Here is a 27,859-nt window from a genome sequence, read left to right as displayed (position 1 = left end):
GATTAATGCGACAGGCTTCGACCGTTGACACAAGAAAGACCGCAGTGAGACGTCAGAAGATCCGGCTTGACGTCTATGCAACGGATCGATTACGGCCCACAACCTTGGAACCGAGGCAGGGTTGCCTTGCTGACTTGTTCCGTGGCCGCCTTATTTGCCTGTTGTCGCCAACTGACTGCCGGTGTCAGCTCTTCGACCTACATCTTACCAAGGGAGCCGCGACCTGTACCAGAGGCTCAGTGTGATCATGCCATCTTCACTGCTGGATCTTCCAAGCGAGCTGATCAATCACATAATTTCCTTCCTAGACAGTATGCCGCTATCGTTGCTCGACTCAAAAGAGCAGCCCAGTCGACCGGTGGTGAGGCTGAAAGCCTCCACTGAGTATCCGTTCTTGAAGCGAGTCTGCCTCGTATGCAGCCGGCTGCGCAAGATCGCTCTTCCTCATCTGTTTCGCCATGTACTGGTACTGCCGGGTCAGCTTGACAATCTACTGGCGTTCACCTCGACCCAGAAGCTGGACACCCATGTCACTACCGCTCACATTTACCTCAACAGCCCGAGCTCTCACGAGCAGCCTCCCTGGTGGGCGATTCTCCTCGACCAGCTCACAAATCTAACCACTATCACCGTCACCGCACCTCCACATATCTTTGCTGAGATCACTCGAATTCCTGTCAAGACCCAGGACGCATGGGCTTTCAAGATCGCCGAACAGTCCTTACAGCTCACTTGCGCGGCAAACTCCACCTATGCACCTTACGAGGCTCAGGCATCACCGTCATTGCTGACTGCTCGCCCGTGGCACACACTCCACGTAAACGAGTCCTCCTCGCTGCGCGCGTATACAACGTATGAGTACTTCCTTCGCACCCCGCCCAGCCCCATATCTCCCTTCAGCAAACCGCTGAGTAGCCTCGAGACAAGAAGTGCCATCAGGACTCTCCTGAGCACAATCCGCCACTTCCACTTCACAGCCATTTTCCCCTCCTTCAACCACATCGGTACCATCCTTGAGATGGCTGAGGGCTCCATGACCCGCCTCGACAGCCTGACATTCCAGCTGCTGCCGAAACCGAACAGTACTATTCTGGTTGATGCGCTGGAAGAGACAGGCGGACACATTGATGTGAATGACCCGTGGAATGAGTTCGAGACAAGCCTGGCCCTCGTGGCAGTTTCTGCGTTAGGCATGAGTAGGAGCAATCTCACAAAGCTTACCATGGAAGACGTCGCTATGGAAGGCGTTCGCGACATGATCGAGAGAATAGTGACCGAAAAGCTTGTGGAAGAACCAGATCTCGGATGGGCATATGAGGGCGTGGGTAGGTGGCGGCGACCGCATGGGCATACGACCAAGTGAAGGTCACGAGAAAAAAGCAGTAGTTTTAGATGGACTAGACACCAATCTTGTCCTACTGGGGGTCGGTGACGGCCAAGGTCGACTGATCTCAAGAAACATGGCGGAACCAGGTCGAATGCGCACCAGCAAAATCCGAGAACAGCGAATGCATGAAATATGCGCCGGACGACTTCCGGGAATGTGTCAAGAGGAGTCATCTGCGTTACATGAACCAGCCATGTGGAAGCGGAATCAGACTCTCAACACAGTCATAACGGTGCCAGGGCGAGTCTTGGGGAGGGAACATCATGGAACAATGATAAGAGCACGAGTCTGGGCTGGTTGAAGAGTCAGAAAGTTGGTGGCATCCGATCGTTGCGCTTTGCCCTGCTTTTCAGTTGGGTCCCGGACGCCATTTTGAAGGAGAGATGGAAGCCTGTTGCGTGGTCGATGGGAGTCTGCACGAGAACATGTGTGAAAGGAATAGTTGTGATTGTGTTGTAGTCGATTCTTATTACAAAGCCGATCTGTCGTCCTCCACAAGCCATACATTCTATATACCTCGTGGACCAACGGTCCAAAAGGTGACTTGCAATCTAGACCAACTCGCTGAGGAGGGGATATCATTGCAAGAGTCGTGCTTGACAATTTTCCATGTCTTCTTCCCAAATCCGTAAACGCCATAATCGTGGTGTAGTGGGGTATCATTGTATGCCGAAATGCTTATCATCTGGGTATCTCTTCCTCGTGCTTCACTTCTTGTACGCACTACCTCCCATTGACGGGCCCAAGTGGGGGCTGTGCATCATGTTGCCCGCATTGCTCATGAACTGCTGGCTCGTAGCCTGCGGTGACACGACGCCGCCGTGATGTTGTCCACCAGCTTGGGATCCTGGTCCAACATTGTAGATCTGAGGCGCAGGAAAGCTCTGCAGGACGTTGTGATACTGCTGGACTTGGCCTTGGTATTGCTGGACCTGTCCGCGCAGGAATCTATTCTCTTGGAGGACATGACGTAGCTGGTCTTGACATTGTTGAAGGTCTGCTCTGAGCCTCTTGACCAGTGGATGGTCATCGTCGACTGTGGTAGCCTGAAAGGGATCAGGAGTGGCAAGGCTGATATGCATCAAGCCCTGGACATGATCGTCTGTATCAAGACCATTTGCTTTGACACTGTACTCGCTGGGCACGGGCGTTGGTGGCCGTTTGCGTTTGCGAGCATGCTGGTGGTCGTCGTCGTCCGTCGAGTTCGGTGTCTTCTGATCAGCGTGACGCCGTCTCTTGTGTTCCTCGAGGTTCTCCTTGCGCGAGAAACCCTCGCCAGTGACGTTGCGTGGACAGTCTGGGAACGGACAGAAGATGCGGGCTTTAGTGGCGCTCTGATGCATTCGGTGAACTTCCCTTTGATGGCGAAGAAGGCCGCCGGAATAAGTGAAGCCTTGTGAGTTGAGACAGTTGGGATGCTCGCATTTGTATGGTCGCTCGTGTCGGTCCATGTGTTTGTTCCATTCACATGCCCGTCGAAAGGTTGGGGGATTGTCTTCACAGTCCTCATGTGTGCAATAGATATCTCCCTGATCGTTGCGCGGTGGCGCATCAGATCTGCGAACCGCGGTGGTTCTCTGTGCAACGTTTGGTAAATGTGCCTCGTCGTCTTCGGTCTCCATGGCTTTGTATGGTTGGACCGCACAAAGCTTCGACGAGTTCGGCGGAGTCAACACGTTGTCTCTGTGCATTGAATATATCGCGACCCGTGGGACGCTAACGGGTAGAATATGGAAGAATATCGGCGTTGATTTCGGTTTTGTTAGTAGTCAGGTCAAGGCTGCAATATCAAGCTAAATGTTATGTTGCCTAGTCAGCAAGGCAGCCACGACTTGCCGGGGATAGTGCGGGTGACGGTGCAGATGCTTGCTCAGGCAGTTGAGAACACGCAGGGCTACAGCAATTAATGTCAGGTATATTTGCCACCAAAGTTCTGCGGCGGGACCTCGCTTCTTTTATATCGGCCATTTTGTGCGCCGTTTCTAGTGAGTCTGAGTGAGCCAGAATGAACTCGCGGCTTTGACAGGCGAGTGGCGCCTGACGCGAACACATGAACATGTGACTGCTCGAAGGCACGACCGAATGAGTCATCCGAAGAGAAGACGTCGAATGATTGGCTGCGGAAGACCTGCTGCGATCTGTCCTTCACCGGGTAGTCAGAAGTACCGAGAACAGCGAGGTTGAAGTGGCCAGCCATTTGAAAGCCTTTGGAAAGTCCGGAGTACAAAAATCCTGAAACCTGGCAGGGGAGGCGAACTCGAGGAACGTCGGGTTTCTGCCTGAAGACTTGGCATCTCAAGCCACTCGTTGCCTCGCCCTGTACTCAACCTTAGGCGAGCCAAACACTTTCGATTAGTCACATCGTGCCTACGACTATCACTATCATTTCAGAATGGCATTTCGGCAATTACTGAGCTTATTCGAACTACATCTATGCTGCGACTTGCTTCTGGCGATGACAGCCACAAGACGAAAAACATCAGCAAGACTCTGATGTGCGTCAGCCAGATGAGCTCGACTAATTCGTGCTCATGCCATGCCCTTCATCGTTCGCGGACCCTTAAGCCCCAACAGTCGTCGACTAGTTGTGGTCGTGACGCAGAGTATGTGTGCTTCACAAAGTCTGTAAGACTCATAAAGGCAGCGAGCGCGACAGGAACCTGGTGCTTCACCCCAACGCGCCTTGTCATTTAGTGACTCGACCTCCAAAGTCCGCAAGCCCCAAGACTAGGCATGTATGACGTTCTGAACATGCGGATAAACCTGAACCAACTTGTTCCAGAACTCTGGATGATCAGTCACCGCGACTTGGGGATCCCAACCCATGGCGACGAAGATAGTGTTGACACCGCTGGCTATTGGTTCTGTAAAGATCTGGCAGACCTGCAAGCCGATCAGGAAAGAGAACGCCATAATGACCGGCGTGAAGGTTCTACCCTCGTTGTAGGCTGGTTTTGTGTATTCGAGATAGAGGTAGGAGAAGAGCGTGCATAAGTAAGCGACGAACAGCGCGCCCATCGACAAGACCGGACCGACCAAACAATCGTTGACCAAAGCATCAATTCCCCTGTTCTTGATCATGGTCCAGGTGTCCTTGGCGGCTTCGAAGTACCCTTTTCCGTACAGCGCAATGTGGCAGAAAGCGTATTTGTTGATGAATTCGACAGCCCATTGGACCAAGGATACAATGCATCCCAATACGCAGAAAAGGATAGTGCCCATCAAACTGCCGTCTTGTCCTGCTTGAGAACGAAGGACGCTGAGCGCTTGGCGGATCATGTTAAGCAGTGCGATGAACAAACTGCCCAGACTGACTGATCCGAACGAATATGTGGTTGCGCGCTTGAATGCACCCCAGGAGCTGCCTTTGGGAATGCCACCGGGTTTCCCTGCACAGAAGTACCAGCTACCATACACTCCGGCAACGCTGGTGTGAATTGTGTTCTTGATCCATTCCGAGATCCAGTATCCGGCAAAGGTGACAAATACGACCAGCCCGATGACTTTACCGCTGCTGCAACCGGCATCGCTGCAGCTGGGATTGTTGACGCCGCTGCTGCTTGGCATGTACGCTGTATAGATAGCTACAAGTGTGACCGACCACCACGCAGCGAACGCTGCGGCAACAATACCACCCATCAGAGAGATCATGAGCACATGCACTCGCGGCATTCGTGCGACGTCCATTGTCTGCTGGAGCATGACCACAGCGAAAGGTATCCGTGGAATCCACGAGATGAAGCAGATTATTGCGAAGACTGCGAATATGGCGAAGACGATGCCGGCTCCCCACAACTTCAGATACAGATAGTAGACGGCTGTAGCCACTGCGAAGACACAGTTAAGGATACCAGTGATCCAGACGAACAATTTGGTGAACATTCTTGCCAGCATCAGATATAGCGCTGAGAAGACGAAGGCTATTCCGAGCACGATCACAAATAGCAGAATGGTATTGGTATCGAGTGAGAAATCGTTAGATCCTCCATAGACGCCGCCGCCATTGAACTTGTGGTACTTCGAGTAGCGATAGAGCGACAGACCGGAGACAGCCACAAATCCTAGGAACGTCGCGATCAGTAAGAGACCTGCCCACCAGTCGTGGAACTTGGGTTTCTGGATCTGGAAAGTCTGCTCAAACCCCTGCTTTGAGTCTTGTGGAGGTTGATAGTTCGGCGCTGGTTGCGAATACTTGTTGGGGTCCTGGTAGTCCATAGGTTGTTGTGGAGGTTGCATCTCTTGGTAATTGCCTGATTGTTGATAGCCATTGTTTTGCGGACCGCTTGGGGGAGGTTGACCATAGTTCTGTGGTGCACCGTGTCCCTGGGGCGGCGCATTGTTGTAGTCGGAGTAATAAGAGGCGGCTTGCCCACCAAGATGCGACATCGCGACACGAACGCGGGTGTTGGCAATGTTGCGGATGCAAACGATATTATGTGTGAAAGCGCTCGCAGGTCAGAGAAAGGAGTGCTTTGACCGCGGCGCGACGGGAAGAGACTTATCAATGTCCAGCGTGCTTTAATGACGAAATTGATTGGTAGAGGAGGTAAACATTCAGAGGATCTGATATGCGCGCTGAAAGAAACTCAGCTGGACCGGGGCACTTCAGAATCTCGATTGCTTTAGCTTTCGGGAATGGCTGATCTGGTTCAGGCACGAGTGTTGCTACTTCTACACAATTTCAAATAAATACCAGCTGTGCCCAAGCATCGTACACGCGCGTCCTCTGCAACAATTGCTTCGGCTCCCTGCGGGCGGTGGTTGCTTAACGATCTCTTGTTCAACATGGGCATCTCAGAAGAAGCTGATCATTGGCAAATTTTAGGGCTAAGAGATCGATCATCTCGGCTAAACTCGTTAGGCCAAGATGAGTTCCACACCCGGAAGCGCCTTCCCGGGGGTCATCATTATCTTTAGCACCCATCGACGAATCACGAAGCTGACTGAAGCGACAGTAGCAACAGATGTGACTCGACCAAGGTGAGTTCTATAAAGCACTGAGCACGACTGTGACCTCTGCGCCTCATCAGCATGGTCAATGCAAGCGCAACACTCACAGAAGCGCACTTTGGCCATAGGCGACCCTACGGCCTGTCTTGAAACCTAAACACTATCAGCGCAGCTTGCGACAAGGCCAAGTTGGCGCAACCATGACGAAATGTCCGCTGCTGTGCTTCCAGCTTCAAGTTCACATGCGCCTGCGACAGAGAGTCCTCTGAAATTTCCTGCAGCATATACTCTGGATTCTCCAGCGACCACGCTGCTGCCACGTTGTGATCATGATGACCAGCTGACATGTACATCTCCAGATTGCGTGCACTTGCACTCGCGGGCTTGTGCGTCGCCTGCTGGCCACTTTCTGCATTTTTACTGTGGCTCAATTATGCAATTCTTCTTACCTCACGCCGAAAACCCTTGAGAGCATCATTGCGAAGGCTTCCTGGCTTTAGAGCCCGGCGCGTTCTCATTACTGGGGCATCCCCAGCTGCTTTGCGCCTCGCCCGCGCCTTCCACGAAACGGGTCACCATGTTACTCTTGCGGCGATACAACCGAGCATACTGCCGTTACATGTCAAGTGGTCATTCGCTGTGCCAACCTTTGTGCGCTTAAGGCAGGTACCAGCAGCCGAAACACCGGCCGAATATGCCCAAGAAATCTTGACGATCGTCGAACGAGCTGGAATTGAATTGTGGATTGATGCCGAAAGCATGTCCGGGTCAGCTTTGACCACTGCCAAATCGGTAGTCGAAAGGAAGACCAGCTGTGTTGTGTTTGCTCCCAACGAGGCGACTGCTTCTGCATTCACATCAAGATCAAGATTCCGTGAGTTTGCCGCCAGTCACGGACTTCCGGTCCCGGAATCGCACGAGGTGAAGTCGCGCGACGAGATCCATCGCATTTTAAATCAGTCCAGAGGTAAACAGCGTTACATACTGAGCCAAACCAACGGCTCTGGACTCGCCGGCCCCCGAACTTCTCTCCCTCGGCGGACCCTGAGCCAGACATATGACGAGGTTGCGCGAATCAAGATTGCGCAGAGCTCCATCCTTCGTCTGGATCAGACACTCGAAGATGGCGACAGATATCGGAGCACCAGTGTTGTAGTAGGCGGGCGTGTGGAAGCGTTCTCGGCATGCAACTTGAATGATGCCGGCGCCAGCACGGCCATACGGTCCACGAATCCGGTAATACAGCCAATGTTGCAATTCCATCAGTCGCTGGGCAAGAGGCTCAAGAATTACAACGGTCATTTGACAGTCGACTTCTGCGTGGACGAGCAGCAGTCAAATGGTCAATCTATCGAGAAGCGCGTTCTACCGATTACAGGCCAGTGCTCAGCCGACGCGGCACTCCTATATTTCCAGGGAATTGAGAACGCGATTGCTCTCGTCCGCGCCTACATCTCAGTCTTTGGCCGCGAAGCGAACGGTTTCCTCAAAGCGCCAGGCACATCCGTTGCGTTGCCTTTGGTGACCACGAAGAAGGGCGCCGCCGAAGTTGGCGTCTTCGCTTTTGGTCCCGCTGTCTGCCAGCTTCTCCTCGCGCCAGTGCTGCAGCTCTTCAACTTTCAACTGGAGAGCCTCTTCTATCTTATGGGCTCGTCCTTGGCATTTGCGAAACAGGTCTGCTTCTGGCACGAAGTGATCTACGACTTCAGTGATCCTCTGCCGTTCTTCTACTTCTACTTGGTCTACGTGCACTACAGCTGGTCTTGGCAGCGATGAACGGAGATGCCGCTGGAATGATGGAGAAACTGGCTTCGATGAGCTGCTGACGTTCGGTAAACGAAGATCAAAACTCGTCTATAGACAGGACGCGTGTCATCAGTAGATAACTCACGCCATTGCGTACCCGTGAAGGTCGTAATGGATATGAATACTATCCTAGAGAGCATCTCCATTTGCATTACTCTGTACAGGGCTTTCTCCTGGTCAGTAGGATGGGCTTGTTGGCACGCTGTGCCACTATCATGGCTCTGCCGACCACACTGGCTGGTCCTGTCACCTGCACTGAACGTATCAAATTGAGCCTTCAATGTTGGTGAACCTGTGTCATTGATCGCCAACGTGCGAGTCAAGGATGAGCCTCATGATGGGTACCGAGTGACCTGCTCATCGTCCTGCCAGCCGTACGGCAAGACCTCGACGCCCTGTCGCATCTATCTCACTTTTCCGTGGCTTGATGAGAACGGAAAGGGCAAGCAGCAAGGCTGCTCCTGCATAGCCGAGCTCCTGCTCCTTTCGTACTGTTCCGCGATGGAAGCAGCTGTGTTGGCCCCTGGGACTCAATGAATGCGGGTGGCGGACCGTCCAGAGTAAGCTCTGCTTACCTCTTACACTTGCAAAACTACTCTGGACAATCCGCCACCCGCATTTATTGAGTCCCAGGGGCCAACGCATGTTTCGTGGAGATCGATGCAGTCATGGCGATGCTGAGGTCGTGTAGTCGTATGTCGTCGATCTTTTGTTCGGAATTCGTAGCCTTCCAAAGTCGGTAAGTCCGATCAATCCTAGGCATTCGATGGCTCTCTGAGGTCAACATGATCTGGGACATGAACTGATCTGAGCTAGATATTGCTTCCGTTTCCCCTCTGGCACTCTATCTCAGCTTGTTGGCGACCTCGAAGTATTACATCTGATGACCCAGGACTTGTTGCCATTGCACGTCCCATGCACAAGATGAAAGAGCTGTCAGGTAAAATGCCAGTTTCCTGCCTGCATCACGCTGATACCCTCACAGCTCATCATCCACCACAAAAAGTTGGCCGTCACGGCATCAATGTCTATGTTTTTAAGACTTTAGTTCAGCGGCGCGTAATTACGCAACATTGTACCAGTACGTCTGAGCGTGTCCGGCGTCGTCGTCTCAAGGATCCTCAAGGCTTCCGGCGAGCTCACGGTAGCGGACAGTATGCTACATATCAGGTCTGGAACTTCGCACAAATAAGTGATGACAAGCTGATGTCGAAATTCCGAGGCAAAGGAGATCCTCAGCTAAACGAAGTTGGGCCTAGCCATGTCTTAAAATGGGCTTTCGATCTCGCCTGTGGAACCGACATTAGCGGCGCAGTTCTCGTTGCCGGCGAATCACAGGGATGGCCTCCCCGGAAACGCAGATGTTGTGTGAGACAACTTTCTCACCCATACTTACATTTTGCGGCCGCCGCAGTCCCTTGTTGCCGTCTCGAGGCCTCATCTTCCTTGAGCTCACCATCTTTCAACAATATCCTATGTTCACGAACATTCGCTACTGGCCTTCACTTCAGCATCACATTCGTTAGAAAATACGCGTTGAGGAAGGGAAATAGACTTTGTCACGCCCCTTATTGCCACGGGAGCAGGAGACGGAAAATCGAGTTCAATCGGCAGTCATATATTGGGAGCCTCTCTTGCAGGTCTGAAGCACCACAAGCAAGATGAGGACCACGGGCCTCGCCAGCAGACTCCTCGCTCTCGTCCTCCTCTTCACAACCGTCTCCGCGTCATGGAGATGGTCTCTATTCGAAAGAAACGCCCTCGATCGGCGGCAGAACAACAACGATAATAACAACGAAGAGTCCGCAACCAACACACCAAGTCGGACTGCTTCAGCAACAAACAACGATGATAATGAGAGTGCCTCCGCATCCGCAACAGGCGACGACGAAAACGCCTCAGAAACAGGTAGAGCTTCAGGCTCTGCCTCCATCACAGGCGGCCGAGGCAACAGCACACGCACGAGCTCCGCCTCTTCGAAATCGACACTCGTCGATCCTCGTCTGCCAGCCGGCGGCGTCTCCATAATCTCGCCCGCCCCTACTGCTGGCGCCTCACAATACTACAAAGTTGGAAACACAATCACATTTGAATGGAACTACACCTCCCTTTCCAACACTCCCAGCGCGATCGACGTGTTCGCGACCTGTTCGCTCAACCAGGCGACGTACACTATCGCGTCGAACATGTCCGTTGAAGAGACGGGCCAGGTGGAATGGGACACGGGGGATCAGGAACAGTATACTGATGGATTTCCCGTGGCGACTTACACGTTGTATATCCACGATGCCTCGAGAGATCCCACGCAGGTGGCCGCGGCGGGAGATTTGGCCGCATACAACCAGTTGAGGTTCGGCATTTACACGGGACAGCCATATACGCCGCTCAACGACTTCAAGTGCTCGACGTGCAATGCGGCGTTGTCGTTGCACGAGCAGCAGGCGCTAGGAGTGCTAGGAGTGACGATTGCGGTGACGGTGCTGTCCTTCACGGTGTTCGCTAACAACGCGGGACTATTTGCTTAGTTGGCTGCTCAAAGCTCGCGGCGATCTGGGCACAGCTTCGGATGTCGGCGGGACGGGTCGGGTCCTGTACAGCAAAATCTATTTGGATGGTACTAGCGATCTGGATAGAATCTAATGAAGATATGTCACCCTACGGGAGTACGAGCACTGCAAAGCCGTGCCACTTGTTAAGCTGACGTTCGTTGCTCCAGGTAACTCTGAACTTCAAGTTGTTGAGCCTAGACCTGTAGTTTCGAACGGCCGGAGATAGCACTGATAGATCTGAAGACCCGCAATCCGCTGGACGCTTGCTCATTTGAGTGCCTGTTGGGCCATGCCCGGGACGTAGCAATCGACCAAGGACGAGGGTATTGCTTGACAAGCACAAAGATCAAGCATGCCTGCTTGACGTGAGCAAGCTTGCAGTGGGAAATGCTATAAGATGGCATTTCTTCGGGTAGCTTCTGCTCTCATTCGGCTTTGTGAGCAGTTCCTAGGAACAGTGACCAGGCAATACTCTTGCTGCGACAAAACTTTCCAGGAACACTCCCTGGTACCAATTACGACCAATTTTGTGATCATTGCCGCGCTGCACGGGAAGTCTGTTCACAAGGATGCCCGCCAATTGGCAGACCAAGTATTTCATTTGGCCACGAGATACAAGGCCTAATCAAGACCTCGCGACATCGCGCTGGGCTCGATGCAAAGAAGTTCTGCGCGGCAGCGACGACGGAATCTGGGTATCTGTGCGTCGGAAAGGGACCCAGCAGATTCCTCATCACTTGCGCTATCAGTCGCCTCGTGGTCCGGATATTTGGCAGTATGGAAGCAGGTCGAAATTCCCCAATCAACACCCGTTCTACGTACCAGACGACGGGCCTGGGCCAGATATCGGGGCGAATTGCTGGCACATTGTCATTCCAGCCGGATGCCCTCACTGCAGTGCGTGCCCCGCTCATCGACTTCGGCGGCCGCCTACCAATTGGTCATAGCGCCCAGCAGCTGGACTCGACGCTGCGAGGGAGTCCGCCCCCGGACATGGGAACATCGACTTCACCGACATGATGCATGAACAGCTTGCCATGAGACTTCGCTTGAGTCGTCGCTAGGTTCGGCTTTCTCGCGGAAGAGGGGCAGCTGCAGAGAACCATCCAAGACCTTCCCACACTTTCGACATGGCTGCGACTCGAGCTTATGGTAGGAGGCGAAGAGCGCAAGCAGATCAGACAGACTGGCTTGTTGATGTTGCTGCTGGATGAATTGGAGGATGGAGTTTTGATACGCGGAGGGCGTATGGTCGTCAACACTGGAGACAACTAATCTAGGTTTCGCATCCGAGGAGTCGGTCGCCATGATGGTGAACTTCATAGCTGATACAGTAACAATCAAAGGGAGCGTGTTCGCTGACGTCGTAATCTCAACTCCCGGAGATCGAGCTTTTGCTGCTGAGATGATGGCTTCTATATCACCTTCGGTCTCAGTTCCGGTGCTCGTCTGGTCCGACTTCTGGTTTCCCGATGTGATCTGTGCTCGCTTCAGATCTGGCAATGAGCCAGCATAGTCGATCGGCCACACGTCTTCACCTTGTGGGAACTCTGTATTGTTGACAGTTCGCCAGAGCTGATGCATTTCTTCGCTGTGGTAAGCCCGCTTGAAAGAGGTGATCTGTGTGCTGCCGGACGTGGCAGCGTCTCGCAAAGTGGCAGCGAACTTCTCCGGTGACTGTCGATCTGCCAACAGCGTTGAGCCTAGCAACCTGCCGGGAAGCAGTGATCGCAGATTGTTGACCTGAGTAGCGTGAGATGGGATTGACACCCGGGAAATCCCATCCAGGTCGACTCACCTGACCATGCATTTGCTGCAGTTTTGCCAACTGTTCGTATACTTCGACATCGTCCGGGTGAACATCTTCCATCTTCAGCCGTTGCACTGACGCCATCATTGACCGTCTGAATACACTTCTGGGAAGTAATCCAAGTTGACAATCGATGTCTTGGGCTCTCACTAGGGACGACGCGCAAGCATTGGCAGAGCTGTGTCGCGCCAGCAAGAGGAACAGCGCTTAAATCTCAACAGTCTCTCGACTGTCTCATCGGCACCTTGAGCGCGAAGACGCGGCATTCAATAGTGACGAAGAGGAGAGATGTTACAAGGGGTTGATCAAGGTTGCGGGGCACGAGGCGAACAGGGCGATCAAATGATGCTTGGCGCCAGCCGAGTCTCCTCCAGTTGCCAAGTCCTCCTGGCATCGCGTCTTTACGATCTTGAGTCTCGACACCTCTTCCAGAATAGTGAGGGCAAGTCACTCACTTCTCCAGTATCTACTCTCAGCTGAAGTATGCGATGAATCAGCAGCCTGAGCTTGCCATTCTTCAATCCAAATGTTGATTCAGTCGAGCTCCGTAAGTCAGGTAATCTAATCGACCCCATTGAGTTCAGACATTGTCAACACCACGTTTGTGAGTGGCAGCGCTCTTAATGAACAGGCCCAACGGTGTCGAAGGCAAGTCCTGCTCGAGTGACAAGCCGTCAACCCGAGGAGACTGCCCGCATTGCGGTTCGTCCCTTGTCACGGGATCCCACGTCTTCGTATCAGCTCATCTCAAACCATGCTGTCATAACGGGCGCGGCTACGAGATCGACGGACGACGCCATGCGTCATACTCACTGGACCGACACGAGCATTGTACTTATGTTTTCCTCTCCGCGGACACTTGCCGAGCTCTCCTCTGCTGCTGCCAGAGCATGCGCAAAGCTCGCTGCACAGGCATGACGCAACACACATGACATGGTCCAAACATGCGTCCAACAGAGGTAAATGATCATATTCACCAGGGAGTGAACGTCAGTTGCATCAACCGCTTGAACGTTGATGCTCGTTCCGCGATCTGCAGCCTCAAACGCAACGGCAAGGATTGTGTGGGTGGGAAACAATGTATACAGCGATACCGCGAACTCGCTGTGACAGCCCACAGAGTCGAGCGCGCTACCAGCCTACCCAAGCGTTCGCTGCTGACTGTGCATGCCTGGGTCTTGATGTCTGGTGAGGTAACATGTTGGGTAGATATGGCTTCGCGAGCGATACGTTTGACCTGATCGAAAGTTGACGTCAACTACCAGAATTGAGCGTGAACGAATAGATGGCCCTCAATTCAAAGGAATTGCCAGATTCATCCCAAAGTCACCAAGTAGGTACATCAACGACGGTTTCGATAACCCATATACATCGTTTAATGGTACAGGAAGCAGCATAGTCTGCCCCAATACTTGACGGCGGCATCAGCCACCACCGTCAGTGTATCACCCAGGGAGTCTTTGTACCTGACAGATAGCTCACTGCGAAGACGTTGGGGTCCAAAACATCTGCATCGTTAGATTCGTCACCCATGTCAAGCACGTGTGACTACAACAGCACCGCCTATAGGATTGGATCCTGCCCGATTGGTGCCGAGCTCGCACCGCTGACCAATATGGACCCGGGCGCATGGGGCGATGACATGATCTCCCCAGGCTATCTGATAACCTGTCTTTTGTCTGTGGAATCATGCACGTTGTACTGCTCCGTACGAACAGTACACACAGCCATAGTTATTCACCTTAAGGTTCCTAGACTACACAAGCCTGCCAGTCCCACGTCACAGCTTTCAAACGATTACAGAAGTATGCTTCAACGATACACCCTTCGGTGATGTCCCACCGACACTGACAATCAACGGGGAGACATGACTGAGTTCCGGAGATAGATAGCGACCCTAATACTACAACAGCCAATTCCGCAGGCAGCGTATGGCTCAATGATGATTGATCACCGTGATGGTCCTGCACCTTGTCGAATTGACCTGTCAGAGCGCGAAACAACAGAATCTTGATCGGAGTTCACGCTGTGCGGTGTCCCCGACTCAAGAACGTCAGGTCAACCCTCGTAAATGAGTCTTATGCTATCCTATGCATAAAGACCACGGTCAAGCGGCAGGCAAGCGACTGTGCCATGTGCGCGCCCCGCCAAATGCAGAAGGAAGCACGGTTGCGACTGCCTGATAACTCACAGATCTTCAACGCGCTAAATGGGCCGCATACTTATAGAGTTTCTTGTTGAGACTCAGATCCACGTTCTGCGTCCATACGCTACTATGTACGGGATCTGGTATGCATGAGCGAAAGCACGGCGGTGAGGTGTCAAGACTCAAAAACGGCAGTGAAGATCTCCGGTGGTCGACATAACGAGCTCTCGTAACCCCGCAGCTGAAAGTCCCAGGAGAGTCCTTTGGTTACACATCCATGGCATGCACCTCGTGGAACACTTCATCCGTTAGCGCTAGCGGGCGCCCAAACGACAAGGTTCTCGGCCGACTATTTCATGGCGCTCCCGATAAACCCGAAAAGTGCTCGCAGTGCTGCGCATGTCGATCATTGCTGTCTGAGAGTAATGTTACTATGAAAAGTGCAGTGACTTTTGACTGGAGGTGCTGAGGCAGTGAATAGGCTCCCTCCAATATGTGTCGGAATCGGTTTTCTGATCTATCGATCGTTCAACATCTCGTTGTCTGGTTATAATTGAAAATGGGCATGCTTTGAAATGAGCTTGAATCATGAAACCTAGATGGGAACATCGTTGCGCCGTTCGGTCTTCACGAGTCTTGGTACGAAAGGGAGCTTTCTTTGGATCCAACACTTTCCAGATCCATCAACGGTGGTATTTTAGGACCTTTTAGCAGAATTGAAGAACAGTGAGCCTCCAGCCTGGAAGCGAAACAGGCTTAACCCAGAGTAGTCAATCTGAGCCCTCCACCACCCCTGCCATAACCCCTGCCAGCGACCGCCCTACCCGGGTCTGCTAAGCCCGAGAGGGCGCGTATGGAGTCGACTAAGGAACGAGGCACAAGATGTGGATTTCGTACACCGATACTTCACGTCTGTATGTAATTTATTACCCACTTCCACGAAATGCTTGCAGGCTCCACAGCTGCTTATGATCTACCAACTAACTAAAAGTCGCCGCGCTCTTGCTGACATTATCAACGGCCCTACCCAAAATCCGTCAGATGAGATCGACAAACAACTTTAGAATCTATTCATATGTCGTGGCCCCCTTCTCGTTCATCTCCCTCACGTCTACATTATCTTAGCAGGCTATGTGATTGCTACTCATATCATTGAAGCATCATACCCTCTGCCACCACGCTACCTATATATCCGAGCAGAGCCCCAGTCGCCTGCTTGCTTGCTCTGGTTCAACAGAAGATGACCAGTACCTTCAGTCACGAAGCAATGTTCTCGCTCACAACACCCCCAGCAAGTGAACTTGAGTTTGACGAGGTCGAGAAGAACGCCATCGCATCCTGTTCACCTACGATCAACGGTTTCTGTTACCCGTCGCCAGCTCCCTCGCATAGTCCACAACCGTTGCGAGCGCTCTCGACAGAATCACTGGGTCTTCACGACGATCTTGCTGACATGTCATATCCTGACAGTCAGCAAGCCGAACAGAGTTATTTGTTCTCATCATACGGCACTTCGGAACCATCATTTCTTCCCGTATCAGCAATGTCTGAGCAGGACCTCCCGCCTTTCACCACATCCTCATATCCACCTGTCTCCCAACAAGCGGCATGGCTCCCCTACACCACTACATACGCTCAACCCGCCATGGCAAATTACGAGAATCCAGCATCCCAGTATCCTCCATTTGAGACGACGATGGGTCAATCATATGCGAATGTAATACCGCCAACGCCCCAGGACATCACCCAAGCTACCTTCGACTTCAACTCAGTCCCGCGGTTAGCATCCAACGGACATCATCTCTCAGCTTCGCCAGCGTTCTCACATCAGAGCAGTCAGCATAGCAGTCTGACTTCCCTATCGCGGTCGCCAAGTCCCACGCTTTACTCGATGACAACAAGCAGTACCGCGGCGCCATCGAGATCGACTCTTCGGTCGAACTCTACCTCGTCTAACAGCTCTCTGCATTCTTATGGGATCCCAGTTGCAGACCCAGCCTCAGCTCCTCAGCCTGCTTGGAGGTGCGCGTATCCTGGCTGTACTTCTAAAGCTACGTTCACGAGAGGGTGTGACTTGAGGAAGCACTACAATCGACACTCGAAGCATCTGTTCTGTAGAGTAGACGGATGTCCCCAGTCACAATCGGCTGCGGCTTCGAGGTCTACAGATGGCACCCTTTCCGGTGGCTTCAGCAGCAAGAAAGACAGGGCGAGGCACGAAGCCAAGCACAACCCTGGGATCAAATGCGAATGGACAGGACCACACGGGGAGGAGTGTGGTCGGATCTTCAGCCGCATGGATAACATGAAAGACCATGTGCGGAGGATACACCGCAAGCAGGAGCAGAAAAGGTGACTGCAGCGATCTTGATTGTGTTTACGGCATTCTAAAATGGAGGGATTCAACATTCTAACGATTTCTGTTTCTGCATGAGATACCAAACGGGTCCGGGTCGCAACGACTCTCTTTTCAGTTAATAGAGGGCGAGATCACTCTGAAGGGTGCTGTGGGTTGCGCTAGATAGCTGTATGACTAGGAAGCGCGAATGTCACTAGCAATTGCACAGCTCACCTTCCTTTCACGTTTCGGTCTTGCCGTGCTTGCGTTTGTCTGGCAACATATCTTGATCATGCACTACTCCGTCCGTTCGAGCTTCGGGCACTCCGATTGTTCATGGCACACATTGTCACATCTGCACAGAAAGCTGCACTCAGCCACGAAGCTCGGATTACACGATCGAACATTACGGCTGGCACTCCTAGATCACGGAGCTCGTCGAGATCGCGGGGCTAGCCAACAACGTATAACAAGCGCGCTTCCAAGAGTACTTGATCTGCTGAGAACAATGCTTGTGAGCTTTGATGTTGCTACAGAAGGTACCTACACACCCGTATTGGTGGATAATTGACGTCTGTTGCGCCACATGAGACGACACAGGTCGGCAGAATAGCTTTGCCGGAGATGACCCAAGCTCCTTGCGCTAAAAGCAATCCAAGAATGGTTGCAATTGAGTCCTGTGTTCGGTCGAAGGAGATGAGGCGTCCGTTTGGAGCACAGATGCGCCGACTCAAGAGTCCAAGAGTTCACGATGCCAAGACATCAACGATGTATCCCAACATCCTGGTCAACGAGGATAGAGAAGCATAGGAGTGTGACCGTGAGCAGAAGCAGGACATCGACGCTTTCGGGATATACCGAGCCCTTCGGAACACCAAGGTGACGGTCTCAATGATACACATTCAGCGAGCGGGTAGTTCCCGGCGCGTGTCGTTAAACAGGGTCGTACCCACACGAGCAGATGTGTCAAAGCTGTTCTCCGTATCACTCATCGAATGAGGCAGGAAGTCAGCCAAAAAGGAGTCGTTGAAGCAAGCATCGGCCCTTCTGCTTCCCTTGAAACTAGTGTCTCAACGACATGTCATCAAGACCAGAGTCTTACTGCCTATCTCCCACGTTCCCCCACAGGCTCCCCAGTCCCTGGCCGCTGTGATTCGCCTCGAGGTTCACCCAGACGAATGACAAACAGCTTTGTGGCTGGCCACTATTGTATGTCAGCTTGACCGAGGCTCTCGATACGTGATGTAATTGAGATCGCTGTGGACGAGTTTCATGTTTACGCTCGCACTGCGACTCCGTGGACCATCAGTATTCAGGAGGCAAAGAAAGCCAAGACAGCGACTTGTCTAGATTCTGAGCCTGTTGCGAGAATGCACCTTTGTCCACTGGACCGCTATTCGTCCGACTCACGCTTGCGCACAGACCGGGGAGCAAGGAGAGATTGGGGCGACATCCAGCCCTATCGCGTTTCATGCCAAATCCTTTCGAAGTTACGCACGCAGAAGGTGCCACATCAATGGGGGCCAGAATATGCGGGAGAAGTACCGATAAGGGGGCGGCGAAGATCCAGAGTGAGCCAGACTCCAGCAATCAAGCTTTGGTAAGCAAGAGCCGACGTGCGGAACATGGTGAGTGATGGGGTTCTGAAATGCCCGAAGTGCGCTCGAGGAGCGTATCGCGTTCCTTCAAGCTCGCCGTTTTCATTAAGGGTGTGCCTCCGGGTGCAGTGCGTGAAGTGAACCCCTCCGCGTCTTGTTGGGGTGTAGGGCTGATGCCGGCACTTCGAGTGCAGAAGGAGGCGACGTTTAGCTCAGGTCTTGCTTCCGCATTCAGTACTCGGTCGAGCTGCGAGCATGATCAACCGACCCTGCAGTCGGAGCTCCCCAGACGCCGATGTTCTAGGAATGAGCTGCGAGCATTACCAAAGCATCGGACGAATGCGAGACCACGAGGTCTGGCAGTCCCGAGTAACTGGGTAGACAAGCGTGATACGAGAATGATATCCACGGGGAGCTCGCGAATGAGGGGTCACCCTGACCGCTATGCCACGCTGGTGACAGATAAAATAAATGCTGCGAAATGTGATCCATACAGCACAAGGACAAATCAAAATACCATGTAGGATCCGCTAGACTATCAGAACTCGCGGTGACATGGATGCTGACCGCAAAAGATCGTCCTTTCGAGCCTGTGGACAAGGAACAGACCGTGCCTGGAGACTCTTCCAGCCAATGGGAAGCACCGTGGAGCACACTGCAGGAGATAAGTGAGCGGTCGCGGGACGATGGTGGAAGAAGCGAGAGTCGCTCCTGATGTGACGCTGTGCCTGCTGTCCAAGCACATTTGCATTTCTTTTTCGACGACAAGAGGACATGAGCGATGATAGGTCGTTACTCCAAAGGACAGGTTTCTCTGAAACGATCCATTCTTAGCCCCCATTGTGCTCGTATGGAATGGAAACCGGGCCAATTTTATTGCCGAAAAGCCTCGAGACGGCTGCCAATCTGCGATCCTCCACAAATTATTTCGAATCATTGTCAGCGGGTGGTATCCCCCGCTCTGTTCACAGCCACAGTTGCTAATACCTTGGCGGACTTCATCATTCACCATGACAGCCTTGTCAATGTGACGGTGCATCCAAACGCGGCACGACTGCCGCGAATGAACCCTCATCAACGCACGCGCTCTCCCTCTGGGCAGTCCTTACGTCGTCACGGTGTGCAAAGAGCGGTGCTATGCAACTCGCCATCCGGGCTTCAAGCAATAAGCAGTGGTCTTGTGTTCGGATGATGATTGGCGGCAGTCTACAAAAAGCCCCGGAGAGTGCCGTCCACGTCGCCAATCTAGCCCGAAAGAGCAACTGTTCGTGGCGGAAACAAAAGGAGAGGAGCCTACAACTGCATCTCGGACGCAGCCTCTCAGCCCGGGTCCTTCGCAGACCGGGCGCTCGGAGCAAACTTTCACCGCCGAGTCAGCCGTCACAACCAGCTTCATTGGCACATAGTAATGAATTTCCGATGCTATCGCAGCCAGGCAACTTGCAAATGCAACGCGATAGCCTTTCACGGCGGCAGCAGCTAGATGACCGGTGAGTCACAAGTGTTTGGAGGACATCTAGAAGGTTCATTCGACGTCAAGCTGTATTGCAGAACCTTCAAGCAGCGGCAACGATATCATGCACGTCGCCAAGAAGATGATTCGACAAGAGTTCTTGGTGCCTTCGATGATTCGATGCCAAACGACCAAGTCGCAATCAGGTGCAGTCTGTTGCCTTGTTAGGGCTGAGGCGACACGCACTTCGCAGTCTTCGTGTTACATCGTGCGACACAAGAAGGACTCTCCATGGTCACGTTACCGGCTAAACTCTTCGGCTTGTCCCATGCCAGATATCGTTAGCATCGCGCTCCATCTGACCTATTGGCAACAGGTTGAAGAGGACAATGAATGTACTTTGTTGTTGCGGCTGAGCTCCTGGACGAGCAAATGTCTTGATTCTGCACAATCGTTCACTGAACCGCTGCATTGGGTCAATGAAGGGCGGGGCATACACTGCTACACCGTTGGCGAAAAGTGCCATGGAACAGGGGAGACAAGCGAATGGCAGCCCATGTCCTTTGTCTACAGCCCTACCAATCACACCCTCCAGTCATCGGGAAACTCGCATTACCTCTGTTTTGCTAAGGATACAGCACAGCCGAGTATGGCAATTTTCACAATTTCGGGTCGAGCGAAAGGTTTTTGGGGTCTGAATGTATCCCTGACGACTCTGAACCTTAACCGGATCGAGTACAAGCCTGAATGTCTGCGACTGGCTCAAGCAGCTTCCCAGTGACATGGCTCACCCCGGCTCTGACTTCAACGGCTTCGTTGCAAGGTCGATCTCTGTACCAGAGTTCATGGCTGCAGGTGACTGACCTGCGTAACGTCATTACAACTGCCTCGAAGCTCAGACAATCACTACCTAGGACTGTGACAGCGCTGTCCCTTTCGGTTTCTTTGACAGCGATGATTTGGGTGTGCAGAGCATACACCACACGTCTAGCGACCTATCATGCTGCGTAAATTGCTGTGATCTTGCCTGGACGTCTCTCAGTATGCACAAGCTTGAAGACTGAGGTTAGAAACTTGAGACTCATGCTACCCCCCAGTAGCGACAAACTGATCATCTCCCTCCCAAACTATGCAGATCCAACACGGCGACGGACGATAGAGCGCGACACGACGGCGTTTGCTGCAGATCGCGGCTCAGTGCCCAGAGATTGCGCCCGTGTCGTAACACTGTACTATCGTACGAGCACTCCAGGGCTGGAGATAGTGGGCTATACGAGGGTGAACGAGCACGTGCGACAGGGACATGCCAGTATCGTGGACCGTGGAGCCTTGATAATTACAGTACAACTTACAAGGCGTGTTCCAGGGCACCAATGCATCGGGCCCAGCCCAGCGAGCAATATGCTTGCCTTGACCGCCCACGGATTCATCTAATAATTTGACCGAAGATGCATTTAATTGTCGAAGGTCGTGTAATGGTTCCTTGGCCAGCGATACTGCGTTTCGTAAATCCGTTCAAGGCAAAACGGGCGAGATCGTTCCAAGGTTCTATACGACCACGAAACTGGTCAGACTTTCTTGACGGTTACGTCCACAATTACTATCACAGGCCTAGGCATCGGCTATCTGTACCGAAATCACGTTGCCTGGGCACTCGTATTACGACGAGTACTTTTGAGCTTCATCTTACTGTGGACTGCAAGTATTCCACTCTGCCCACAATAATGATAATAATGATGGCGAGCACCAACAACAAGCGTTGACAAAAATACACCGAGCAAGTCTCCGGGAGAATGAGGTGGGCTTACCACCATCATTGTGACTGCAACGACCAGCAGATCACCCATACGCGATCCATGTCCAGAGTCTGTTACATCGAGTCGTTGGCTTGATGGCACTGCCTGGAGACAGTAAACCTTCTGGCGGACTCGCTGACCCGCTACTGATTCGGGATGCGCGCACGTTCATGGCGGACTTGCGCATAACGCACAACGCCGAAGAGACTCGAAGTTTACGGTGCCTGGGAATCATTGACTGCGATATCGTCTAGCTGACAAAGCGATGTGGGTGAAACGCCGGAGATCAGGACCCTGCCCAAGGAACGTGGTCGCACACTCGCAGTCGATGACAGATGCTCTTATGGCCGATGATCGACCTTGCAGATCCTCCTTCGGTACAGCTGCACCATTCCGCGGTCACCAATTCCCCACGGCGACTCCCTAATTCGGCCGTATGCGAGCTTTCATATCAGCTTCGGGGCACGGACAGAGGCATGCAAACCCAAATCCGCCATGTCGTGATTTCAAAGTTCTGGACACCGTCACCCATTCCAGTCTTTATCCAGGTGACCTGGAACAGCCCTGCCTACAGAGCCTATCCACTGCAGTCGCTCCAGGCGTTATCCAACTCTATGGCTGCGTTGGTCATTGGCCCTGCCGTACCACTTCAGAAGCATTTGCTCCGCCTATTCATTCAGTCGCTGCAAGTCTCATCCTTCATCTCGCACGTGTCCATCACACCCTCGCGCATTCCAACGGATAGACATTTCTCGGATAGCCCAATGAATGGGTATAGCCCAGGACCGGGCGGTCTCACATCACATCCACGTCACCGCGAGCCTTGTTCCAATTCAACGAGTCTGTACCTGCCGCATAAAGGATGGCCTTGAGCGTGGTGACTTGAAGAACCACCGCCGACTACCGCAATCAGATCTACTAGAGTCTATGCAGAACTCAAAACACCATAGCTGAGCCAAGGCCGCGAAAGCTTCATGAGCAGATTCCACAGCCAACCTGCAGAAGCTCTTGTCAATGCCTTCGATGTCGGCAATGCAACCGGCATCTGGAGAGACTTCTTGTTACGCACATGACGAGGTAGACAAACTTAACCTCAACCTTCTCAAGCAATCTGAGCGGGAAACCGCCTGGTCGATGTCGATACAACAGCATTTACCCGGATTCGTTGACTCTGAACCGGAGGAGAACCCAGTTGTCATGCCATCTCGCCTTAAGAGCTACTAGAGGCTGCGCACGTAGGCAGCAAACGGTGCAGCAGTGGTAAGGTCGCGCATCTGTCGTTGACAGCTCCAAAATACCCAGAACTGCGGCCACATTGGCCTTTCTGTCTCATTTAGGCAACTTTTCTACAGCGACGATCGCGTGCTTCCGCTGAGAGCCCCAAATATGCGGACTCTGGTGCGCGAGGCTGCGTTGAATGGACAGGTCAGGCCATGCATAGAGGCAAGGACTGGTACGCTGCATGTGATGAGTGTTGAACCCAGTTCAAGTTGAATTCCGCGCAGACCTGTTCGTCAGCGCCTCCTCATTCCCGCTCGACTTCTGTCATAAACCAAAATCACGGTGCTCGGGAGCCCATGCGGCAGAACTTCTAGCACTGTGTCAAGCGCGACTTCAGCGGAGCAGGCAAGTCATTGTGTTCATACTGTGACCCATCACTCGGCCAGCTATCCTCTACTTCACACATCGTCACCAGTCGTTGCATCTCTCTCAGCCCGTGATCCAGCCCTTCAAAGGACGGATTCAAGATGACGATTCCCGACGATGAAATAATGCAAGGAGCATATTGCAGCCACAGATCGGCTTATCTTTGTGATTGATATCAAGGTGCGCTTTTCGGTGGGTAATTCGTATCGCTCTTTTCCACCCAGGCTCCTGTTACAAGGCAAACGATTTTTCGGGAAGGCACATTGATTTCGCTCATCCAAGACTACAGGCAGCGACTAGCACGCAGTGATGGCGCTTTTGTGTCGAGGTCAATCTTCATTGTCCCTTGCAGGAGACGACATGTCGTTGTGTATTGGAGCTTGTTTCTGCATCTCTGCCATCTCATGGCTTGGTGATCTCGTTGCGGACGGGACGTGCGGCTGCTTTGTCGCAACACTGTCCGCTCATTCCTCACATGTTCCGGTACATGTCGGTCGTCATCTCTGGTGCCCGCTGTCCTCCCCTCCTATGTCTAAGCACGTCATTGCCAGTGGTACGAATGACACCTCACATATCAGTGATCGTCCTGCAGGACATCTACTGTTTGTGCTTCATCTGGTGGTGCTGTATTTGCTTACCATATCTTTACAGCACCGCTGCCTAGGAGCACAACGCTCGAGTCGGCTTGAAGTGCCGTCACGCCATGGAGGCAGCAAAAGCGTTCCGTGATTTTCACGGTAATTCTCGTCTAGCGACCGCCTTGGATCGACCGCTGCCGGTCCATTAATCCAGTTCACAGTATATCCTGTGGCATGCAGCAGAGAAACCATACACTCGATCAGGTACTCTGGCTCATGTTGTCATTTCAAGCGAATGGCGTCCACAGCATCACACGAGAATACAAGGGGTACGATCGCGAGGTCGTCATACAAAGGACCCTGGCCGAGCTCTCCCACGCAAGACTCTCCCTGCCTCCGCTTCCCACGTGGCAACAAAGCACCCCTGCTCTACTGCCGCCCAAGGAGTCGTCGTACTCGTGTTTACTAGTCGATACATGCAGGAACACGAGATAAGTAACCATGTCTCCATGTTCTCGCAGTTGTAACCCACCAGACGCGCAGCTCACCGAATTTGTACAGCACGACCATGCAGTACAGTCAGCTAGATGGCTTAGAGAATACGCAATGCGAACCACATCCTCAATTGGTCATGGCGAACTACCGCATCCGGACGGCCATGCCCAGTCGTGTTCCATACTTGGCGTTCCTGCTGCATCTGTATCAAGTGCTCGACATGGTCGTCAAAATAACGGTTGCTGACTTTGAGCAAATGCAGGCAATCTTTCGGATGCGCGACCTACCTTCGGCAAGGGAAGGTCTCCTCACATCAAAATCGACATTTTGGGAAGATTTCAGCAGTCGTTTGGTTGGTGGTGTGGGCGAGCCAATGATGAGCCCGCTGAGATGCCCATTACAGGACTAATCAGCTCCCGGGACGATGCGTCAGATAAATGATTTCGCGGTATGGGGTTTCCAACATGCAGGAACAAGTGCCGCATTGTCGAATTTCAGATGTTCAGTCGTGCGCAGGCCCCGCGGAGGTGTCTCGACCACGACAAATTAACATGACTGTGGTGACTGCCCGGTTTCGGGTCCTCGCTCGCAGTTCGACATCTGCACTTCCTACAGTGGTAGTTGAGAATGACTTGGATGTGTACGTAACGTCATTTCAGGACTATCACGGAACCGGAAAGTGCGAGCCAGATGATACGATCGGCGACGCAGCGCCGTTGCAGGGTTTAGCCGGAGTCTAGAGGGAAGAAGTCGCACCAATTCAAGGATATGCGTGCACAGTGGCGCAACAACACAGTAAGCTGTGCGTGGCTAGCAGGGTCTGTTCCCCGAAAGAAAGCGCAAAGACGAAGTCTAGAATTCGCCTCGTTGCCTTCTTGGCATCAAGCGTCCGATCCCGCTTGCAAACGGCTGCATGCGGCCGCACGTGCACGCGCTTTCGGGGAGCGATAGAAAACCTCGTATTGCACCAGCTGCCAGACACTTATGATGAGTAGCACGACAAACAGCCAACAGAACTTCCCTACTTCGCAAAAGCGAGTTGCGCGATAGGCTGATGGATTCTGACTTTATCAGGCTATCCGACCCTGAGAACAGCCGGGAACAGACAGACGTGCATCGAGAGACGCCGCAGGAGACTCAGCCAGCGAGTGTCTTCAACAGCTGTGGCGAGACAGCTCAGCTCCGTGCCATGTTCCGTATTGAAGAAGACGTCTGCAACCTGCAGTCTAGATATCTAGAGCTACGACAGGTTTGTCAGCAGTTTTGTAGCCCTCAAGAACTCGGTGTCAGCCAGTGGAAGGCTTCATTGATCGTGAAAGCATCCCATTTCTGCTGATGAGGTATCATAGCAGTTCACTATCATTAGCAGTCCATTTTCGAGACAGTCTTGCTGGAGCTCAATCGCCGCGATACCAGAGATCCCCTGTGTGCGTCAGCAATTCGCAAAACCATCGATTCCCTCTCGGAAAAGTATCAAGATCCAATCGACGATTCACAACTTCAGATTTGTCTATAGCTTTGCTTTCGTCTTCCCATCTGTCGTCTGCTGCAGCGCCTGGACCTGACCAAAGGCATATTGCCCGTATGGCACCATCTGCTCACCATAATTCTTCGCTGTTGTCCCGCTGGCCTGCCGCCGGGCGTATCGCGCCGCAATACCTTGCATGATGACGGAGTTCCGGAACGCGCCAAAGGCGTTGCCCCATTTCAGCTCTGGCGCGGCATCGTAGCCGCTGTCCGAGATATACCAGTTGACCACTTCCTGCAGCGTCGGCAGGCCAGGCGTCACACCTTCGTCGAATTCGTTGACCTTGGTCGTGCTCTGACCTGCCTTGCCGGGCGCGGGCGTGCTCTTGCTGGTCCAGGTCCACGGCCCGGTCAAGTTGACCAGGTCCGACAGCGGATGTCCGATCGTCGCCATTTCCCAATCGAGTATGCCGATCACTCGAGGCTCGGTCTTGTGGAAGACCAGATTGTCGATCTTATAATCGCCATGGATCAGCGTCGAGCGATCTTTAGGCTGCTTCTTCTTGTCCTTGAAGAACTCTGTCATTTCGCGGAAATGCGGTATATCGCCAACGGGCTTCTTTGTGTCCACGTCTTCTGACTTCGCCTGGTTAGCGGATATGGTGGTGAAGGTCTTGATCTGGCGGTCGTAAAAGCCGAAGTGGCGGCCGAAGCTGGAGAGGCCGATCTTCTCGTAGTCAACGCGGTGGAACTTGGCGAGGGTATCTATTGCTGATCTCCAGCCTGCTTTTCGGTCTTCTGGAGACCATCCGGGGAACGAAGGGTCTGTGATAAAGCGGCCGTCTAGAAACTCCATGATGTAGAATGCCGTTCCGACTATACTGTCGTCTTCACACAGGCAATACGCTTTGGGCACCGGGACATCTGTCTGGCCGAGGGCAGCTATTATCCTGAATTCTCGATCTACTTGATGTGCAGTTTTTGAGAGAAGTTGCCCTGGTGGCTTCTTTCGCATAACAAACTTCTGGCCGGTCGCATCTGTGAGCTGGTATGTGGGATTCGACTGCCCGAAGCCAAACTGCTAGCTGTCAGTATGCACTGCTACTCACATGCGAGCGACTCACCTGCTTGAGGTCAAGCGGGGTCTTGATCTCCTTGACATTGCTGTCAATCCACTTCTCCAGCGCCTTCAGATCAATAGGTTGCCGCACTTCGCCCGCCATGGTTGAGGTCTAGAGATCGACCATGCGCCAGGAGGTACAGTATAAAATGTACATACTGGAAAGCACTCCGGGCGATGTAGGGCACCTCTGGCAAACATTCTCCGCGCCTCTCAACCTCGGCCCGGCGGGATGTCATCGGCAGCCCATCTGTGGCTGGTGCTGTGGCGCGCCAAGAAACCCATTAGCCTCGACGCGTCCACAGATCGCCCTACGCGTATCGCTCTCCACAGACCGCTACTGCTACTGAGATCTTCAGAACACACCAAGAACATGACCAGGGAAACAACACCTCCATCCAGCACTCAACAGGACGGAACGACCTCACACCAGCCGCCATCACTGCCCAACTCACCACTACCCAAGCGCCAGAAACCCAACAACACAACGCCAACTACCCAAAACACCACAGCCATGTCATCAGCAACTTCACCCGCCGTCCCGAAACTCACATCAACCTCCCAACCACCACTCCTCATCAAGAAACTCTCCCCAGACGCCACCACACCAACTCGCGGCTCCGCCTTCGCCGCGGGCTACGACCTCTACGCCTCCAAACCAACCACAATCCCCGGCCGGGGCAAAGCACTCGTCTCCACAGACCTCTCCATCGCCACTC

The 27,859-nt window shown here is 52.9% G+C and overlaps 8 protein-coding genes across 8 annotated transcripts; 4 read left to right on the top strand and 4 right to left on the bottom strand.

The window, feature by feature from the left end:
* Positions 1-313: 313 nt before the first annotated feature.
* On the top strand, positions 314-1,363 carry AB675_10638 (uncharacterized protein; the record flags this gene model as incomplete). The annotated part of the gene is made up of 1 exon (XM_018139424.1): positions 314-1,363. The coding sequence occupies one exon, from the start codon at positions 314-316 to the stop codon at positions 1,361-1,363; it is 1,050 nt and encodes a 349-aa protein (XP_018000842.1).
* Positions 1,364-2,094: 731 nt separating this feature from the next.
* Positions 2,095-3,009, bottom strand: AB675_10637 (uncharacterized protein; the record flags this gene model as incomplete). The annotated part of the gene is made up of 1 exon (XM_018139423.1): positions 2,095-3,009. One exon carries the CDS (start codon positions 3,007-3,009, stop codon positions 2,095-2,097), a length of 915 nt encoding a protein of 304 aa, XP_018000757.1.
* A 1,105-nt stretch (positions 3,010-4,114) lies between these two features.
* Positions 4,115-5,773, bottom strand: AB675_10636 (Protein pns1; the record flags this gene model as incomplete). The annotated part of the gene is made up of 1 exon (XM_018139422.1): positions 4,115-5,773. The coding sequence occupies one exon, from the start codon at positions 5,771-5,773 to the stop codon at positions 4,115-4,117; it is 1,659 nt and encodes a 552-aa protein (XP_018000622.1).
* A 1,323-nt stretch (positions 5,774-7,096) lies between these two features.
* Positions 7,097-8,113, top strand: AB675_10635 (uncharacterized protein; the record flags this gene model as incomplete). Its single annotated transcript, XM_018139421.1, has 1 exon — positions 7,097-8,113. The coding sequence occupies one exon, from the start codon at positions 7,097-7,099 to the stop codon at positions 8,111-8,113; it is 1,017 nt and encodes a 338-aa protein (XP_018000850.1).
* Positions 8,114-9,804: 1,691 nt separating this feature from the next.
* AB675_10634 (uncharacterized protein) lies at positions 9,805-10,668 on the top strand (the record flags this gene model as incomplete). Its single annotated transcript, XM_018139420.1, has 1 exon — positions 9,805-10,668. One exon carries the CDS (start codon positions 9,805-9,807, stop codon positions 10,666-10,668), a length of 864 nt encoding a protein of 287 aa, XP_018000711.1.
* A 1,032-nt stretch (positions 10,669-11,700) lies between these two features.
* AB675_10633 (uncharacterized protein) lies at positions 11,701-12,586 on the bottom strand (the record flags this gene model as incomplete). Its single annotated transcript, XM_018139419.1, has 2 exons — positions 11,701-12,435; positions 12,491-12,586. 2 exons carry the CDS (start codon positions 12,584-12,586, stop codon positions 11,701-11,703), a joined length of 831 nt encoding a protein of 276 aa, XP_018000942.1.
* A 3,302-nt stretch (positions 12,587-15,888) lies between these two features.
* On the top strand, positions 15,889-17,004 carry AB675_10632 (uncharacterized protein; the record flags this gene model as incomplete). The annotated part of the gene is made up of 1 exon (XM_018139418.1): positions 15,889-17,004. One exon carries the CDS (start codon positions 15,889-15,891, stop codon positions 17,002-17,004), a length of 1,116 nt encoding a protein of 371 aa, XP_018000800.1.
* Positions 17,005-26,063: 9,059 nt separating this feature from the next.
* On the bottom strand, positions 26,064-27,243 carry AB675_10631 (putative acyl-CoA dehydrogenase IBR3; the record flags this gene model as incomplete). Its single annotated transcript, XM_018139417.1, has 2 exons — positions 26,064-27,098; positions 27,145-27,243. The coding sequence occupies 2 exons, from the start codon at positions 27,241-27,243 to the stop codon at positions 26,064-26,066; spliced, it is 1,134 nt and encodes a 377-aa protein (XP_018000670.1).
* Positions 27,244-27,859: the final 616 nt, after the last annotated feature.

This window comes from Cyphellophora attinorum (genome assembly GCF_001299255.1).
Source record: "Cyphellophora attinorum strain CBS 131958 chromosome Unknown Contig11, whole genome shotgun sequence".
Classification (NCBI taxonomy): domain Eukaryota; kingdom Fungi; phylum Ascomycota; class Eurotiomycetes; order Chaetothyriales; family Cyphellophoraceae; genus Cyphellophora; species Cyphellophora attinorum.
This window is presented reverse-complemented; position numbering and strand designations above follow the sequence as displayed.